Source organism: Epinephelus fuscoguttatus, linkage group LG19, assembly GCF_011397635.1.
Source record: "Epinephelus fuscoguttatus linkage group LG19, E.fuscoguttatus.final_Chr_v1".
In the NCBI taxonomy this organism is placed as follows: Eukaryota; Metazoa; Chordata; class Actinopteri; order Perciformes; family Serranidae; genus Epinephelus; species Epinephelus fuscoguttatus.
In genome coordinates, this window is record NC_064770.1 from 37,118,775 (window position 1) to 37,138,593 (window position 19,819).

General features: G+C 43.9%; 1 protein-coding gene across 2 annotated transcripts in view; it reads left to right on the forward strand.

Annotated features, from left to right (window-relative positions):
• LOC125879070 (E3 ubiquitin-protein ligase SMURF2) overlaps positions 1–19,819 on the forward strand; it is an 81,868-nt gene that overhangs the window by 48,235 nt on the left and 13,814 nt on the right. For both annotated transcript variants that reach the window (XM_049560681.1, XM_049560682.1), the window contains exons 5-12: positions 173–238; positions 3,918–4,002; positions 4,228–4,311; positions 5,065–5,279; positions 8,229–8,313; positions 11,501–11,659; positions 12,355–12,408; positions 18,924–19,125. In XM_049560681.1, coding sequence (XP_049416638.1) covers positions 173–238; positions 3,918–4,002; positions 4,228–4,311; positions 5,065–5,279; positions 8,229–8,313; positions 11,501–11,659; positions 12,355–12,408; positions 18,924–19,125 — 950 coding nt within the window. The remainder of the gene's footprint in view (positions 1–172; positions 239–3,917; positions 4,003–4,227; positions 4,312–5,064; positions 5,280–8,228; positions 8,314–11,500; positions 11,660–12,354; positions 12,409–18,923; positions 19,126–19,819) is intronic.

The window sequence follows — 19,819 nt, forward strand, 5'->3', positions numbered from 1 at the left end:
ACATGCTCGTTTAAATGTAAATGTCTGACACTGATGAATCTTCTCTTCTCTCTTTTCTTCTCTGTCTTTCATCTTCCTTCTCATTTCCTGTTTGTCTCATGGTGTTGTCTCTGTCTCGTGTCTCTGCCTTCACGTCTGGGCTCCACTTCTTCTTTCTGTCCTCCCTCTGCAGACCAGAGACTAGACTTGAACAAGCTGAGTCCCAATGACAGCGACACAGTCAGAGGCCAGATAGTGGGTGAGTACAGATGAATCTCCATGCACCTCACGGCTTGATCACAGTGTGTCCGCGGGGTCTTAAAAAGTATTAAAAGCTGATAAATCAAATGTCGGAAAATTAAGGCCCTTAAAAAGTATTAAAAAGGCACACTCGGACTGCCGCTCGGGGCCATACACGTACCTGTGCGACATCACACGACGGCGCACGTCCAGGCGCCAAACAGAGGAGCAAAAGACAATAAAAAATCCTTCTCATCTTTGCTGAGTTCTGTTGTATGTTTGTGCGCCATAGATTTAATTGCAAACTACAACTGTTTAGTAAGTTAAAGATGTGTTGCTGCTAATGACAGCTTGAAGTAGCGATGAGGTCTTAAGGTTTTTTTGGAAGGTCTTAAAAAGGTATTGAAATTAACCTCAGGATTCCTGCATATACCCTGGATAACGATTCAGAGGGTAACTCGATAATGAAACAAGTATTGATGTATCAAAATGTTGATTTCAACACATGATTGTGTTTTTCTTCGTTTTTTAAAATACAGCAGACTATATTTTTGGTGATCCATAATTAAGGTCCCTTAATCCAGGTCCCTCTCCCCTTCAACCCACCTCCACACCCTCACTTTTGAACCAGGGGGTGCAGTCGGATTGTGTCCACTTGCACATGCTCACGCTCGTCCACTGTGGGGTATACATGCCTGCGTAGGGTCCAGTGTTTGCATAACCTACTGTAATATTTCCCCTGAAACAGTTTGCAAGTCACCTCCTATTCAATAATATATGGTCCACATCCTTTTTATTTTAAATAGTCAACTGCATTGATGAATGAATTAATGAATGAATTTGAAAGCACCTTACTGTCTCCTGTGTGTATAAGAATAACACGAGGGGGAGGCGGGGTCCGCCACAGCCACTGTGTTGTTAGTCACACTACGCCAGCAGAGGAGCTGCGAGCAGCCTCTGTCTCCGTTAGAGACACCGGACAGGCCAGGCACGGGGTTTTAAGGTGAAACAGACTGAGCAGAGACAGAGGTGTTTTAATTTGGTTTATACTGCAGCGTGTGTTGGTCAGCAGGTTTACATGTAATTATTTAGACATTAAATTAAAACAAGCTGCAGCCGCTGTCTTTTGTGAAGATGAATTAGTACAAGTTAACTTTAGCTCATCTGTGCTGTAGACTGTCTGGGTGCTACACTGACTTCGCAGTTGAGTTTTGCGTCTTTTGTTCCATCAACTAGGCCTGTCACGATACCAAATTTTGCTGGGCGATTAATTGCGTCAGAAATTATTGCGATAAGCGATAATGTTGCGTAACATTGTGCTTTTAAGACCATTTTTATTATTGTTGTAATTTTGCTGTTTTTAGACCATTTTTTAAACTTATATAATGATAATAGATGCATATTGATGCACCTTTCAAAGAAAAATAAACATTTATTTAACAAGAATATTTACGAGTGCTGCAAAAAAGATAATTTAAATATCCGAAATAACACGTAAAAATATCAAAATAAATAAATAAATACAAACAAATAGACTGTCAGTCTCTCACTCTCAGGTGTGCAGTTAAGTTGGTCGTAGTCGCTCTTCTTGCTGAGATGGTTTTAGAACAAACCCGGCACACCGGCTCGTCCAAATTACTGGGCTCCCCTCTTTCATTTGGTTTAAATCCAAAACACTCCCACACAGGGGCCGTGGCATTTGGTTTAGGAACAAGTTCCCTGTCTTTCTCTTGCAATCAGCTCTCTGTTTTCTTCTCCACCTCGTCTCCCCTTCACGAAGATCGCACTGTGTGTATATAGCCCGTAGCCCCGCCTCCCCCACAGAGACAAAGACACTCGATGACAAGAGCTTTCCCTGCGTTCCTTACGCTAATGAACCAACTCACCTGGCTGCCAGACGATGCACGGCAGTGAACGCTCTTGTCGTCCAGTCTCTTTGGTGGAGAGAGACGAGGAAAACAAACACGCATGAATATGGCAATTAATCGCGGCCGGAAAAGTTACTGTCTCCCTTTTAATTTACCGTGCAATTAATCGATTCATCGCATATCAAAACAGGCCTACCGTCAACATCATGTTATGAACAAACAGTTGCATAATCGATTATTGGCATTTGTGAATCGATGCCAAATAGTCCACGTAAGAATAACAATGCAACTAAGAAGCGATGCATTTGGTGGGACAAAAAGATTTGACAAAGATTTGGTCACTTTAATTAGAGAGCAAATGTAAGTTACACAAAAACATGATGTCTAAAACAGATTGTCTGGGACGTCTTCTACTGATTTTCTTCTCTCACCATGAGCTCAGATGCACATCAGGTGGTCCCCCATGCATTGTGTATTAAATATTCAAGGAGGATGATATACGAGCCACTAATGGGCAACATTTAAAGCAAAAGGAAGCAACGTTAACACCACGACTAACTTGTTAAAGTAATTTCAGCACTTTCCTTTAAATAACCTTGTTGTCTTTTAGTTGCGGCTCTGACAGCTCTTGAAGTTACGCCAGTCACAATAATTATAGTATTGACTGATCGTGCGATATTTGGACATTACATTGATCATCATCATCTCTCCTGAAACACATGAACACGCCTCCTTGCCGCAGAAAAATGTAACTATTGTGGCGAGCTGCACTTCCCTGCTACTTGATGTGTTTTCGGGGTAACTGCAGTCTTCCTGGAGCTACACTTAGCTTATCTTTTACACACAAGGCATCACTTGGTTTTGTTTGTGGTCGCCAAATTTTGTATGAAAGTCTCAAACTGAATACTTTTTGGCAACTCCTACAAAGGTACGAAACAGGGTTCCTACGGTCGTGGAAAACCTGGAAAAGTCGTGGAGTTTTTATAATCACATGTCCCAGGCCTGGAAAAATCATAGAATTAGTACAAGTCATTGGAAGTTTTGGAAAAGTTGCAGAATTTTGTTGTGTGTAATGAAATTGTAAAGGCCAAAACACACCAGTGGCAAGCGCTACTCGTCAGAAAATACGCCCCTATTATGTTCAATGTACAAAAATTTAAAATACAAAATTATGTGGAAATGCGTGTATGATGATGGAAATAACATTAAGTACTAAAACATAATATAACGTCAGTAAAATAGATGATCATTCATTCAGGAATATCTGGAAAGTCCTGCTCTCGTACGTGCGAATTTTCCTCAGGGAGCCCCAGATGCACCTGCTTCTTTCCAGTTTGACAAAATTAAGGACTTCCTTTATCCAGAGAGTGTGTGAAGGAGGTGTTGGGGACCTCCACTTGAGTAACGACAGGCCTACATGGAGCGTGTAATGACCGTCCATGTTCTTTTTTGACTCTTGCATGGTGATGCAGAGTGTACAGGTCACACATACTCTTGAGAGTATTCCTTAATGCTGTTACAGGTATGTAAATGTGACATACGTCCAGCTCCAGTCTGCCAAATGTTCTTTTTGCTCAAAAAGCTGTCAAATTTTTCACAGTGTTCCTATAAAGCTTGGGATTAGATTTCATAACAGCAGACCCTCCCTGCAGAAAGAGAAGATGAAAATGCAACTTCCTTTAACCAGACCCTCCAGGATACCACTGATAAAACTGAACCCCGTTCCTGTTACTCATAAAGATATATAGCCCCGTTCTGTGATAAAATATCTGCACTGTAATCTGCTGTCTAGTAACAGCGCGTGCATCTGTCTGCCATGTGTTGCTGCAGTGAGCCTGCAGTCGAGGGACCGGATAGGCACAGGAGGCCCTGTGGTGGACTGCAGTCGGCTGTTTGACAACGATCTCCCAGATGGGTGAGTTTGGGGAAATCTCTTATCGTCTCAGGAGGAGTTGTTTTAGAGGCTGTTGCAAATCCTAAACAATATAAATGCTGCCTTCAAGCGCAGAGTTGAAGATGTCCGAAATATGATATTTGCCTGTGGTGAGACAGAGCAGCGAGACAGAACACTACTAGATGGTTCTGTGGCTGCTTAACCATGTCCGCTCACTGCTGCGTCTGTGTATGTTTCTGCTGCCAGCTGGGAGGAGAGGAGGACGGCGTCTGGACGAATCCAGTACTTGAACCACATCACACGCACCACACAGTGGGAGAGGCCTACCAGGTGAGTACACTCTGCAGCCCACAGAAACTCCAACCCAGACCTCTTAAATCAAACAGCAGCAGCAGGATGGAAGACCGCATCTCTGACCTCAGTGCTCCCAAACTGGGGGGAGTCTGTCCAAAACTGGAGTGGGCTGCACAAAAAAAAAGGTGTCAGACAGACTCGCTCCAGACAGTGGTGTTTAATGATGTGGAAGAGCCAGGGAAGTCACGGAGCTGACAGGAGCGGGAATCGAGGCATCTCTTCCCCCGCTCTGTCTCCTCTTTTTGTATTTATGTTTCTGTTTATCGTCACCAGGCGTGACCTCAGGCCGTCTCACCACGTTTGTGTTTGATGGTCTGTTTGTGTGCTGCCTTTTATGGATTTCCCAGTTAGCACCTAAAGACTTCCTAAACGCTGCCTATTGATTCGCTGCTGTTTGTGTTTGTAGAGATGACTTTCTCCTCTTCCTTCTTATTACACCTTCTTACTTTCTTTCTTAGACCAGGTGTGTGTGTGTGCACAGACCCTAATATCCCACTAATAATCAGAATAACAGCTCAGTCACAATAAAAATACCTCATGTAGCCACGTTAATCAGAGGAGACGTGCAACTTGAGCTATTCGGAAGAACTTAGCTACCAGCTACTCTACATCAAAATGAAGTTTCACTACACCGAAGCTATCCCCAGTGAAATGTAGCACGCTAAGCTACGAGAAAATGGCCTCACCTGTCTTCTCTGTGGTTCTCTCCTTCCCTCCTGTACCTCTCAGGCCTGCGTCAGAGTACTCCAGCCCTGGCCGGCCTCTCAGCTGCATCGTGGACGAGAACACGCCCATCAGCACGAACGGGGCCACGCCCACCACAGCGTTGCCGCCTATTGACGGCGACCAGCGCGCCCAGGAGAGACGGGTCCGCTCCCAGAGGCACCGCAACTACATGAGCAGAACTCACCTGCACACACCTCCAGACCTCCCTGAGGGATATGGTTAGTGGGAAACCTTTACAGTGTGCATACTGTGTATGAATGAAAGTTTGTCATCTACACTTATTGCTTGGCCCTCGTTAAAATAATTAAAAAGGTTTGTGTAGTACGCGTTTAATTATATAAACAGTCAGATATGAGCAGATCACTGCCCAAATGATCATTTGTATATCAGTTACTCACAGACTGTTACATCAGATTTGTGAAGAAAACTTAAACAAACATTCTTCATGAATTGAAGTAAACAGGGTCCCTGTTCAACAGCAGCAAAACTATATTGAAACATCCGTTAACAAACTCACACACAGCTCCTGCAGTATAATCCAAGTCTCATTTATCCAGTCATGTGCTCAGTACTTCACAAACACATGCATATTCGCTAAAACATTTAACAACATAAAATCCATCAGTACCATAGACTGTATTTTAAGATGGACGATGTGTCTCCACTTCCTCCTAATGTACAAGAATGAAGCCAAAATATCCCAGATACAGGCCCTGCCATCTAAAGTCACACCGATCGCTGAAACGCTAGAAACGCGACGCCAGTAAAACCATTGTTTTCCTATGATACAGTGCGTCTGACCGGCGTTCAAGCATTTTTGTAGACGCTTCTTTTTAGACGCACGTAGACGCTGAAAAGTTAAAATATATTCAGCTTTTTGAGCGTCAGACGCCAGTAGCTAGTGTGCACTGAATAATCGCTTCCAGCGTTTCAACCGTCTTTGAAGCGTCCGCGTCTCTAGCGTCTCACTTCTGTGTGATCGCCCCCTTAGTTCCCACACATGCACCCGTCCAATCTATCGTGAGCAGCGTCATTGATTGTGAGCACACCGATTTGCACGCACGGCTGTCAATCATGACGTCAAACCCCTTTTTATAATATCAGTTAACTAATTAAAATCAAAATTTAAAGAAAAACAAGCACTCGAACAAACATCAGTGTAAAAAGAACTACGTAAAATGACAGAGACCAACTTTGGTTTTAGCTTGCCCCTTACACTAACATGGAGGGGGCGGGATTTATGACGTATACTGCAGCCAACTGTCAGGGGTTGATCAAGATGCTTTGGCTTCACTTTTGGGGAGCTGTTATCTCGTCCATCTTTATACACAGTCTACAGTCAGACAAACAATGTGCATTTGAGCTCGGCTCTTGCTGATATCCGATATGCTGGTATTTAACAACTCATTTGGCTGATAATCGATACTGGTATCTATATATATATTTATTTTTCCCCACCTAGTTCTAGTGATCATCAAGTAACATCATATCATGCATGTATACTCTCATCGTGATGGCCCACCAGCAGATGAAAACATGAATAGATTAAATTAATTTTTCTAGTCCCTCCTCCTTGTCTCTTTTTCCGTCTTGATTTAATCCATTAAAACTCCTGCTGTTTGCACACAACAACTGCCAGTTTAATAAACGGAAAAAATCAAAAAACAGTGGTAAATTGACAAGAACCCGACCTGATTCAAGCTCGAGGGAATAATCAGAAATTACAGCCCGGCCCAGCCTGAACTCGGCGGGTCAGGTCGGGTCCAATCGGGCTCAAGCAGCAGATTAGAGTTCTAACAAAGTATTGTGACAACATGCACACTTACATCGTTAAAATTATTAAATTCTAACCATTTTAAAATCAACTCAAATGAAGATGATCAAGAGGTACTTGAGTCCATCTGACGGGGATGTATGGGTGCATCTGAAAAGTTTAATAACCACAGCACTATGCTATCAATACTGTATGTGCAGCCTGTCCTATCCTGAGATAAATATTTAATATTCTGATTGCATTAGAGTATGCTCTGTTTTTTCAATCCTCCTATGAAAGCCATCTCTGCTTCCACCATGAATCGTTGTATCATCATTGTAATGCTGCTGTGTTAATTGCTTCGCCTCTGCCCTCCTCCCGGCTCAACACTGGGCTCAGTAACCCAGCTAATCTGTGTCCTCATTCAGTCCAGTGACGCTGCAGCTCCACACAAGGAGCCTGAAATACTGGCTCCATTTTAGACGATCTAATTGAATTGATCTGGCTGTTAAAGGCTGGCGGCAGCCATTCGCTCCCCACCTCTGTTCTCCTCTCTGCACACAGTCAAACAATCAGAGGCATTCATGTAAAAGCAAACACACACACACACACACGAGCTGCGATTCCCCCACACGGCCCGAGGGAGTTTTGTTTATCCTCACAGTGAAGTCTTCTGTAGGATTTGGGAGCCAGAGTCATAGAAGCATATCTTGTCTTTGCTCTCAGACCTTCAGATTAAGAGGCTCCTGCGCTCGTCTCTGTATCTCTCCTGCTTCCTCCATCTCCGTCCTGACTTTCTTGTTCTTGGGCAGTTCCTATAAAACCTGTCAACACCTCTGATTCTCCTCATGTGAGCGCACACCAGCCAAGATATGTCACCCTGTGTGTCGAACGTATATCGTGCACTCATCGGCGTGGGTTTGGAAGGTTATGTGTACATGCATGTTAAAGCAGGGCGGTAGGTCCAAAGGGATGCCAGAGAAGAGCTCTCTGGCAGACCGTTTCATGGAAATATCTCTGTCAGGCGGTGATGAATGAGCTCACCAACTCAAAAGTCAGACAGCCCCCATCTCTCCTCTCCTTTCCTCTCCAATGTTCTTCACCCTGTGTCTCACCTCCCCTCCTCCCTCCTCTTCCTGGCTGCCTTTTGGGACCTCTACTGACTCAGGCGCTCCTTTTATCTCCATCTGTGTGATCTCTCTCTTACGCAGACAGATTATAGGCACAATCTGTCTGCATGTGGCACATGAGTTAAACTCCATTTCATTTTCCATAGATTTTAAACAACTGACAGAACGCTCGATGCCAAGGTTGAGGCTAAATGTTGTAGTTCCTCCCTTTTAATTGGATTTACATCGTTGTTTAACCAGCCAGATATCACATCAATTAATCCCATTTTTATGTCTTCCTACAGAGCAGAGGACCACGCAGCAAGGCCAGGTGTACTTCCTCCACACTCAGACAGGTGTCAGCACGTGGCATGACCCCAGAGTACCGAGGTACGTCCACCACAGGATCTGTGACGACAATAGGATGTCCTCCACTGTCAATTTGTACTGTTTTGCTCCTTTTACTTCCCACCATATAAACTGTAGAATTATAAAATACAGGAATAATAAAATGAGAAATTGAGCTGTCCACAGCTGCTTGTGCCTCATTTCCACCGCAAGAATTGGCTCGACTCACTTTCAGTACCAGGTGTTTTTATCGACTTTATTTCCCACTATGGATAGTAACCCCTCAGTAAAGGCGGGATTCTCAGCTGATCGCCTTAGCGACGCCACATGAAACTGCTGTGACATAATCTTTAACAGAGCACTCTCTGAATCCTGTCATCAGCAGCCAAACAGAGGAGCGTCTGCTCTTTATTGTGATAAGCCGTCATTGATTGATAATCCGAACCAACTTGCACACAAGCTAATACTCAAACAGAAATATGTGTGCTAGTTAATATAATGTTACATAGAACAAATAAACACACTAATAGTCTGTGATTAATGCAAGTTACTTATTATGTAAAACACAGCTCATAGACAGACTGTGTGCCTTTACTTTGAAATGTGGAAATGACATAGCAGGCGATCACATGCTATCCAAAAAATGGCCGAGTGATATAAATGTATTTTCGTTCGGACTTGTGTAAAATTGGCCTCAGAACTCCACATGTGTAAGATGCAACTCCACAAGAGTAGAAGCTAGCTTCACACATAGCTAACTGAAAGTTGCAAAAAAATTCACAAATGCTTTTAATTCATTGGTAAATTTCACAGATGTTTCTTTTTTTCTTGCTCTATTTTTTAATATTTGAGCAAGGTGTTTATATTTAGAGATTACACATTAACACACCGATTGTTAATTTGTTCACGTAAATACTATTGAAACAAATATATCTCCATAGAGATAGTGTACGGCCAATTTAACAGGCTGACATTTTTTAAAATCTGGGTCAAGTGAATGAAGAAATTGCAGCTGCCATTGATGGTAGCTTTGCTATTTAAAAATGGTGGGTTTGTGCAGGATGACCTGTGTCAAGCTTGTGACATTTCTCTCTGACAGATCAGTGGTCTGCAGTGTTTTAAAGGAATACTTCACTTTCATAGTGGTGCAGTGCCCCAGAGCATGAGGGTTTGTGGTTCAAATCCAGGGTCGGGGAGCCCTTCTGTGGGGAGTTTGCACGTTCTCCCCGTGTCAGCGTGGGTTTTCTATTGTTCAGAAACTTTTAAATAAATCTGCGTTTCGTGGTTTCCTACCATCCATAAACTTCAAAATGTTTAGCTGTCGGAGCATGAATGTAGTTTCCTCGTCCATCCAGAGGTGCGTCTTGTGCTTCTCAGTCGCCATGGTGTTTGGTTTTTTTTCCAGGAGTTACTGCACTGCTGCCACGTCATCTCCTTCTTCCGGTTGAAAGCCCGCGAAAGAAAAAGTGGTGCATGCACAGAACGCCAAGTGGATACATACAGCAATAGTTTCATTTTCAATCGAATTATCTAGGTGTGTTAGTCGAGCTACAGATAGTCCCAATTTTAGTCAGACTAAGTTGTTTATGTGCATTTAAAAGTCCGGTTTCAGTCTGACTAAGCCAATAATTAGATTTTCTCAAGCCTCAAATTCATTAAGAAAACTTTGTTTTCCTCGTATGCCTCCACGGTGAACAGAGAATCCAAAGAAGGTGAAAATTCTTAATGATTTGAAGTGAAGGGGGGGCTGCATTTAACAACAGCAAAACTGTACCGAAACGATGAGAAAACTCTCACTCAGCTCATGCAGTATAACTCAACTCTCATTTATCCAGTCCTGCACTCAGTATTTGCCAAACACATCCGTTTTACTTAAACATTAGACCTGGGGGAGCATGTGCTCAGGGTGTGCTACACGTAGGTGGAAGTGTTTATAGAATATGCATTTTTACAGCATGCAGCTCGATAAGTTAGACTTGGATTATACTGCACGAGTTGTGTGGGGGTTTGTAAACAGATGTTTTGATATAATTTTAAACGCTGCCCCATGACTTCAATTTATGGAGAATGTTCGCCTTTTTTTGGATTCTTTGTTCACTGCGGAGTCATGTGAGGAAAAACAAAGTTTTCCTTATGAATTTAAGGTAACACGCAGTATGTTTCGTATCAGCTCAGCCTGCTTGAAATTTAGACTGTGGTGGTACTAAAAAAGTACCAGGTACTATGCACATTTCTGCCAAATAAAATCAAAGAAGATCGTGTCAAGTAGAGCTGAGCCGTACCATGTTGTGGAAATGTGGCATCAGATTATCATTCCTTACGGTCCTCCTAAATTTACCAACGCTGACATAACTGACATTACACATTCTGCAGCTTGTGTCATGGTCTCTTAGTGCCGGTCTCCTTGTAGTTTGCCGTAAACCTGCAGCTGATTATGAGCTTGACATGCTGTGAGAAGACCCATGTCATGGGGCTCTGAGCGATTCGGCCCTCTGGCACGAGCGCTGAAAGGCCTCACTCTGGGACACATGGCCGACAGCACACAGGTCTCAATCAGCCATACCAGAGGCTCTTGGGCAGTACTCAGTCAGGCATGTGTGTCCTATTGATTACCATATTCCAAAAAGAAATGCACACAGATCTTCATGTGCGTGTGCAAAGACAGGCTTCACTGCACTCCAGACGCTATCAATAAAACATGACTGATATTATAATACCTGGCCGCTGCTTGCATTCTATCAGTACATGAGTGATAGATGATATTTTTATTGCTCTTGATAGGAGGCTATTGGTCACGCCACACCTCACCCGGTGCTCCTCAGACAGCTCCAACATTAGCCGATGGCTTTGCTGCCAAGCTCTCAACGCTCGTGAGGCTCTGGTCCCTTTTGGCTGTAATACTGCAAAACAGAGGAGTCAGCGCCAGCACAGCGAGTCTGCTGTAATTTCTGAACCTTTTTGTCTCCATGGAGTCCAGCTGAAAGGGGTTGCAGGGCAGCAGTAAATAATTTAGATGGGAGGAAGAAGAAAAATAGAATAAAAAGTGATTTCTCAGACATCTCGGAATCTTGCTGTCCGCCTGAGTCCAGTTAGTCAGTGCTTTGGTATGTTTTATACCTAGAATTTGATGTGTGTCTCTTTTTTCTCCCGTCCCACCCTACGCCGCCACTATTTTTCTTAAATTCTTGCATACTAAAGCTTTATTGTCTGCTCTTCTGCTGCATTTTAGAGATCTGAGTAATGTGAACTGTGAGGAGCTGGGTCCTCTGCCTCCTGGATGGGAGATTCGGAACACTGCAACCGGGAGGGTTTACTTTGTCGACCACAACAACCGAACCACGCAGTTCACAGACCCACGCCTCTCCGCTAACCTGCATCTAGTCCTAAAGTAAGTAGAGTGCTTATGAGCCAGACAAAATGTAACAGTAGCCCTTTTTACATAGAGGTTGCGCCATAGGGCCGCTGCAGAGTCCCTTCTTCCTTTACCTTTGCATTTTTAAGCGAGATTTATACTTTTTATACGACAAAGCCTACGCCGTTGTGAGCATTTATACTTGTGCAGTGTGTGTCTGTGTCACTCTGCAGTTACACCTCCAAAACTCTAGTTGGTGGCGGAGTTTTCTTTCAAGTGCTGTAAAGTTTAGTTGATCCAAAGCACACATTAAACACACATTAAACACACACAAGTGCACAAATCAGCTTCACTATAACTTGCAGCATTCACAAGACAAACACTTGTCTTTATCTGGACACATTTTCCCCACAAATACAACATGCTAACGTTATTAGCACAAGCCTATGGCATTTTACATTGTATAAATTAGCCTAGCAGCTAGCAGAGATTTCCTCTGCTCATATGAAGCCAGGATAAATCACACACAAGACTTAAAATGCTGCCGCCTACAAGGAGAGATAACTCTGTCCCCCGTTACACAATTGTGTCTTTTCTTTTCTCCAGAATGGCAAGGCAGCATAACAGCGTGTATCTATTGAAGTAGATTAGAAGGCACATTAGAAAAACAGGGTTTGAAAGCAGAGAGATTTATTATCTGTCTTTACTTTGTCTTTGTTTTGCGTCTGCAGTCCAAGCCCAAGCCCGAATGGTTCTCGAGGAGGCATCGAAAGTCAGAATGTCAGGTAAAGTTTGGGCTTCCTGCCAGCAGACTGAAACACACACTCTCTCAAACATTCACAGACTTGCTCACTTTGCCTCCCCCTCAGCTGATGTTTTACAGTGGGATCCTGTGCCAAGGTGTGTTCACCACCTGTAGAGGTTCGGCAGTCAGAGTAGCCCTTCTGCTGAGCAGACGTTTGTGTGCGCGCGCGCGCGCGCGCACACACACACACACACACACACACACACACACACACACACAGAAATACATATGCAGCGCACTCCCACACAGTCTCTCTTTCCACACAAAAATTCAAATTCCTCAGCCCCGCAGAGGTTTTGATCATAAAGGCGTTTTAGCACACAATCCGTCACAAAGCTGGCTTTGGCCAGACATCAGATAGCTGAGTGGAAACCGAGGCTGCAGTGTCTGTGGCTGAGGAGCGTCTTACATCCAGGAAACGGAGCATAAATTTGATGCCCAAGTCAATGAATGAACTGTGTGTGTCCATCTGTGCAGGTTCATGTGTGTTAGTACATGCTTCTGTGCTTGGTACATGCCTGCGTGCATGGATGCACGTGTTCAGAATTTCTTCCCTTGTGCAGCTGTTCAAACACATACTGTGCAGCGATAGCCGTAGAATTACCCACAGCTCCTTGCTCCACAAAGGTGGAGCGGTGTATGGGTGCCTTGGTGGGCCTCCTCCGCCTGACTTCATTCCTCCTCCATGCAGAGAGAGAGAGAGGGAACGCATCGACGGAGAGATCAGGTTTCCTTTTTTTTTCCTGTTCTGATGGATCAAAGAACGTGTTTTGGATTTTGTATTCGTTTTGCTTTTTTTCATCTACAGCACTCTGAGAAGTCTTATAAAAATGTAGGCTGGCACGCCACATTTGTTTTTAATGTAGGAACTTTGTCCTGAGCATGACTATGCCCAGATGTGTCAAAATCTAATGCATACAGTTTATACTGTATATATATATTCTTGTAGGACAATTAGTGCACATCAAAGCCAGGGAGCTGGCAAGTATTTTAATGTTTTATCTCAGGAATGAGTTTATACACGGATGAAAAGATCTGTGTCTTTATAGCTATTAATGTTTTTAGTGCTGTGCAGGACCCATATTCTGCTCATTTTCAGGTTCATACTTTTATTCTGGGTTTCTACTAGAACATGTTCACTTGCTTTAATGTTATAAAAACACTTTATTTTCCTCACATTGTCTCTCTGAACATACCTGTTGTCACCCTCTGTCTTAAACACTTTGTTTTAGCACCTGTCTCTTTAAGCCCCCTCCCGAAAAACCCAGTCCGCTCTGATTGGTCAGTGTTTCGGGTCTTCCACATCTGCACCCTCGGCTTCTCTGCACTGTCATTGCAGTCGGGACTGTAACAGCACTGTAGTGGTGTTTTCTGTCTTTATAGACCGTTTCACTGGAATTGCATCGCAGGCAACAGTCTTAGTCCATGTTCACTCGTGAGCAGATGTTATTCACTCATGCTGCCTTAAAATGGAGCTTGTTTGATCGTTGCTACAACTAGGGCTGCCCCCTAATAGTCGACCAACCTTTAGTCAACCAGAAAGTTCATTAGTGGACAAGACTTCATTGGTCACTTAGTTGGAGCGAAAAAAAAAACCAAACATGAAACTCTCTTAGAAGCTGCGGCTTGTCAAAATAAATCCAAACCTATATGACTGGACCATGTGTGACTTTAATTTGAAAGGACAGACACAGGAAGTGTCCACGCTCAGCAGTCAGACAGCAGTCAGGTTAATCTCCAGGGCTGGTACCTGCGGTTATTCCACAGGCTAGTTAATAACATGTCGGGCAGGAAATCCAAAGTGTGGGATCATTTTGAGAAGGTGAAGGACGAACCCAAGGTAATATGTAAACTCATCTTCATTGGTCGACTACAAACATGACGTATCATCTGAAACATGGAAGTAGCTACATGCCCATTAGCCCACAGCGTCATTAACAGGCGGCTCACTCAGTGTGTGACGTGCACTTGGAGATAAAATATAGATCCACACAGTATTTATGCAGCACCTGTACCTGCTTTAAAGACATGGAAATCAGACTTTTACAATGTGGGACCTTTAATTACAGTTGTGCATTTTTGTGTTATGTGGTTTTATGTATTAAAAAGTTACCCAGTGTTAGATTCTGGCTGCAGAGCGCTGTACATCTCCTGGTTATTCAAGGACACTTGAAGAAGAGATTTATGAAATAATATCTTTATAAATTGTGCATGACGAAGGTTTAACCTGAGTCCGTTCTCATCATTAACTCTGTAATGGACGGTCTGTTTGGTGCAGTTTCTGTCCTAACTGAAGCTGCTCCACTGCTGCTAACAGAACAGACTTTGGAGTGACTTTCTCACTCGTGACAAAACTCTGGAAAAGATATCAGTCGTCATGGATTTCCATCAAGACATCTGCCTTTTATCAAGTCAGGGATTTTAGAAATTTTCACCCCTCCTGTTCCGTCATCCCACAAAAATGTTCGATATATATATGTCCGTCAAAGTTAAAGTTTATTGCCTTTTTTTATTTGCCAAAGACACTCCCTGAGCATCCAGACCAGGGTGTTTTTTTGTTATATTTCCCCTGTGATGTTGCAATATTCTCCACATTCAGCCCCCCTGACTGGTCAAGGTCACTGTTCAATAGGTAACTGAATCCTTGTCTGGTTTTAAGACCTGGCTGCAGGACTGCCCGCTGCACAGTTGTGTGAGTAATAACTGTGTCATTTCCCCGACGTTTGTGATTTGTCGCGTCACAGAAAACATTGCTTTTATTGTTCCGACTTGTCTCTGCAGCGAGCATCTTCAGGTAACATGCACCAGATTTCGTGCTCATCAGCGAGGAGCTGGAAAGAGAAGAGAGAGCTGTGGGGCCACAGAGCGACAGAGACAGAGCAGGAATGTTTGATTTATGGGTGAAAGTGCAGGAAGAGATGCCTCCTCTCCCCTTCCTCCTCTCCCACCCTCTGAGTCGTCCTCAGTGTTTGGGTGCTGTCGGGAAAGTGCCCTTCCTGCCTCCCCTCTCCCTCCCTCACCTTCCCTCCCTCTGAGTCTAGTCTGCAGGAAATAAAGGGATTCAAGAGGAGGTCTCGAGTGTCCTGTGGGGCCCTGTGGCTTTCTGGGATAGCAGGAAGTGATTGAAAAGCCAAACTGGATTCTGCAGGGCAGACACCAGAGACCAAACTCGAGTCATTTTGTTAAGGAGAAGTTGTCATTGTGGTGGAGAAGAATGTGAGCTGTAGGGTGGATACTTGAGAGTAGTAGTTTTCAGTCACATTTCAGACTGTCATGAAGTAAACTGAATGACAGTTAAAGTTTCTCTGTGTGTTTGTTTATTTTAACCTCGGCATCACTTAGAGCGGTACAGCCTACATATCCATACGGCATGCACACACAGACTGACATGTGTATGCTTCCACCACCCTCTGTGCTCGCCTCTACAGTCTGGTGTTTATGACCCTGCTCAGAGCCGAGCATGCCTGCTACCCCCCACCAGAGTGCAAAAGGCCACTGTGTAAATAATCCTTTAGTGCCGGCCCCATAAAGGCTCTTTTGATTCTGTGTGTGTGTGTGTGTGTGTGTGTGTGTTTGTTGTGCCTCCCTACTGTGCCACCCTCTGAGGGCGTCTTCCCGAACACAGCGCCCAGTTCAAAAGTTGTATTCTTCGTCCAGTGACAGAGTGGAGACCTCTGTCATCATTAACCGCAGATGATGTTCACAGCCACGCTACTGATACTGTGGTTAACCGCTGTTTTGTCACACTGTTAAAAGAAACTGTTTGTTTTAACTTAAAAGAAAAGAGTTGGTGTCTGTGCTGCTTTAAAATTTGAAGTTGACTGAATTTAAGAAGACAAGTTGAGGTCATTGTGTAGTAAAAATAAACAAACTTTTCTAGTCAAATAACTAATTAGATTAATTCAGTTGTTCTAACACTCAGTTCAGAAAAGATTTGCTACAAGACGAAGTCGAAGCAGGCAACTACCTGCAATGTGCCGTTGTGCAACGTTGTGAAAACCTGCCGATTCACACCAAGTCAACTAGTCAACAACTCTGTACTTCTGTTTTGATTTGCAGCTTTTCAGACTTATTTTGTGGCTGAATATAATTTGTAGCTTCTTCAGCGAGGACGGAAACAGACACTACAAGCTGATTGACTGGTGAAACAGGTGACGTGCGTTAAAACCAGCCGCTGGTGATTTAACCAGCTGAGTGTCAGGTGACACCATCAGCCAGCTTGAGTCGAGCTCAGACCAGCCAGCCAGTTCACACCGCTGCTACTTTTCTCTGCAACATTCCAGAAATGGTTTCGTCTCGTCGTGAATCTTTGGTCTGAACTGGACTTTACAGGTCCAGTCTGTAGGATTTAGGCAGATGTATTTACAGAATAAAAAATAGTGAGCATGTTTTCTTCAGTGTTTAATCACCGTGTTTTCGTTACCTTACAATTAGCCGTTTATATCTTTATAGGGAGCAGGTCCTCGCCCACTAATTCCACCATGTTGCACCGCCATGTTTCTACAGTAGCCCAGAACAGACAAGCTAAACACTGGCTCTAGATAGGTCCATTTACTTTTGCGCATCAGCCACAGTAGTAGTAGTAGTAAAAGACGTGAAACTGCTTTATTCAGTGATTTTACCGGTTTAAATCACCTGGTCCGTTTGTTTTGGAGAGGAAGAAACCTCTCGGGAGTTTACGCTGGGCACACGGGAGACAGTTCACATGGTTGCAGTCCGCAATCCTCACCACTAGATGCCACTAAATCCAACACACAGCTTCTTTAAATCCTTAAGTTAGGTAACCTTGGGGCGTCGGTGGCTACTTGGTAGAGCAGGCGCCCCATTGTACAAGGCTGTCGCCGCAGCGGCCCAGGTTCGACTCCAGCCTCTGGCCCTTTGCTGCATGTCACTCCCTCTCTCTCCCCCCCTCATCCTTCTCTGGCCTATCCATTAAAGGTTAAAAATGCCCCAATAAATATCTTTAAAAAAAAAAGAAGGTTACGTAACCTTAACAATTTAGGTACAACTGAACTGAGCCGTGGGTGCATTGGCCTATTGTACCATGACATCACGTCTCCCTGACAGCCAAAAACACAACAAAAAAAATCAGTAAATTAATTCTAAATAACAATTGAAGGTTATAAATGATTAGCTCACCCTTAACAGTCAACTCTAATCAGATGAAATGTGAAGTGATGAAGCCAGCACATTGTGTGTAAAATATCCAACTCACGGCTAGTTAGCTGGCTAACATGCTAACATATTCCCAACTGCTTCTTTGCGTATGACGTCATACATAGGTGATCTGTCTGGATGGATGGCAGGAAACTGGAGGCAAAGCTTTTTCAATCAATCAAAAAAAGACCACGTAAAGGGAAGAAGTAAGGGGAAAAAAGTCACCGAGAAATAGCAGCAGATGTGGATCAGTCACCTCCGTCTTCAGAGTGGAGTCGACTGATTTCAAACATAAACCTTAAAGCGTAGCTGCGTAACATCGATAACATTAGGAGGTCTTAAGGACGATACCTGCTGTGTGCAGCTTCATCCAATGCTTTCATGTAGTCACGTTCCTCTGTTTCCAGTTCACACGGTATTTAGATTTATCACTTCCTGCTCTCCATCTGAATTTTGCACATCATACTAGTCACATGATCGCAAACAAGCTATAAGCAAAATGGACTAAACATACAAAAATGTACCAGAAGTTATGGAGACGGACTGCGCAAAAAAGCCGGAGTGCTCTTTTCTTTAGCTGGCTGCATACGCTCTCACGTCATTGGGAACAATTTAAAAAAGATGCTAGCACTCAGACAAGAACGCTTCGTGGACACAGACGCTAACTCCGTTGTGGCCATATGTGTAGTAACTGCGTTTAGGATGTGTCGTCCAGTACACGGTCTGAGTTTCTCTCTGTCGTCGTCTCAAGACAAATGTTTTGACTTGTAAAATGTGCCAGTGTGCCTGTGCGGCGTGGCCTCGATGACCCTCCATTACCTCAAGTGTACATGATGAGTCAAAAGCAACAGACGATCTATTTGCAGAACTTTCTGTCCCTCGGTCGTGTTCTGCTGCTCGCCTGTTAGAAAGTCTTATTTTAGTTCAGTGAGACCACCAAGTCTCTGCCAGGTGGAGAGAGGAGGCCGTGAGAGTTCGTGAGAGGGGTAGCGAGTGAGGGAGATGTCTTACCTCCACTAATCCCACCTCCACCTATGTCTGTGTGTGTGTGTGTGTGAGGGGCTGAGGCAGCTGTTTGACTTGATGTGCTTCCCAGATGACCTCAGTGTGTTTACTCCTCGTACTCTGCAGTCAGCAAAGAACAGACAAAAAGCTCTTACTCTCACAGAGCTGTATTTTGAGTTTCTTGGCGTCTGCGTGTTGTTTTTGAGCAAGTGTGAACTTTTTTTCCTCACTTGTAAGCTTGTTTGTGTTTGTTATTGGTGCGTCTACAAATTTTGTCTTTCATCTTGTCCCCTCTGTGTTTCACTGTCTCTTTCTCTTCTCTCTGCCCTCCAGTCGTCAGAACCAATTGAAGGATCAGGCCCAGCAGGCTCTGGTGTCCCCCGGTCAGCTCCCAGAGGAGGCCGAGTGCCTCACGGTGCCCAAGTACAAGAGAGACCTTGTTCAGAAGCTCAAGATCCTCCGCCAGGAACTGTCCCAGCAGCAGCCTCAGGCCGGCCACTGCCGCATCGAGGTGTCCCGCGAGGAGATCTTCGAGGTGAGGACGGAAAGAAACAAGCTCAGTCATGTCATCGTATCATCTGAAGCTCACAAGGGGGCCTGTTATTAAATTGGTACATAATTTAAGCCGGAGGGAAATTCAGTCGTGGCAGCCAGAGCATGCGTGAAACTAATTAAGATTCATAACAGAATGGTAGAAAAACACGGAAATGATCTAATATTTGCTCCATTGCACAACCACCTGCCCTCAGTTTCCCCACAACTCCAGCCAACAAATCTACATTTGGCACTGTGAGAATTAAACAATTGCATTTCTGTGTTGTCCCTTAATTGACTAATAACATCAGTGCACCTCCAGACCTCTTATGTTGCACGTCGCCAGAAATGTAGCTACATCTTGCAGTGATGCAGACTTATTTTTGTAAACCTAAAACCATTTCCCTCAGTGGAAATGAAGGTTTTATTTACTTTAATTTCACAGATAAGAAACAATAAATTGCGAAGTCAATAAAGCCTCCACAAAAATAGCATTTGAAGTCTTGTTTGAGGAAAATGCTGCGTTACATTTACCTCTGAGGTCAGAGCTCGGAAAGACATCACACCCAAACTGACTGCATTTTAGTACGATTCAGAAAACCAAGTTGTTATACAGGCAATAAGTCCTAGCCAGGTTAGGGACTGTTGGCAAAGTATTATGCTGTATTTTGCACACACCACAGCAACATGTCCAC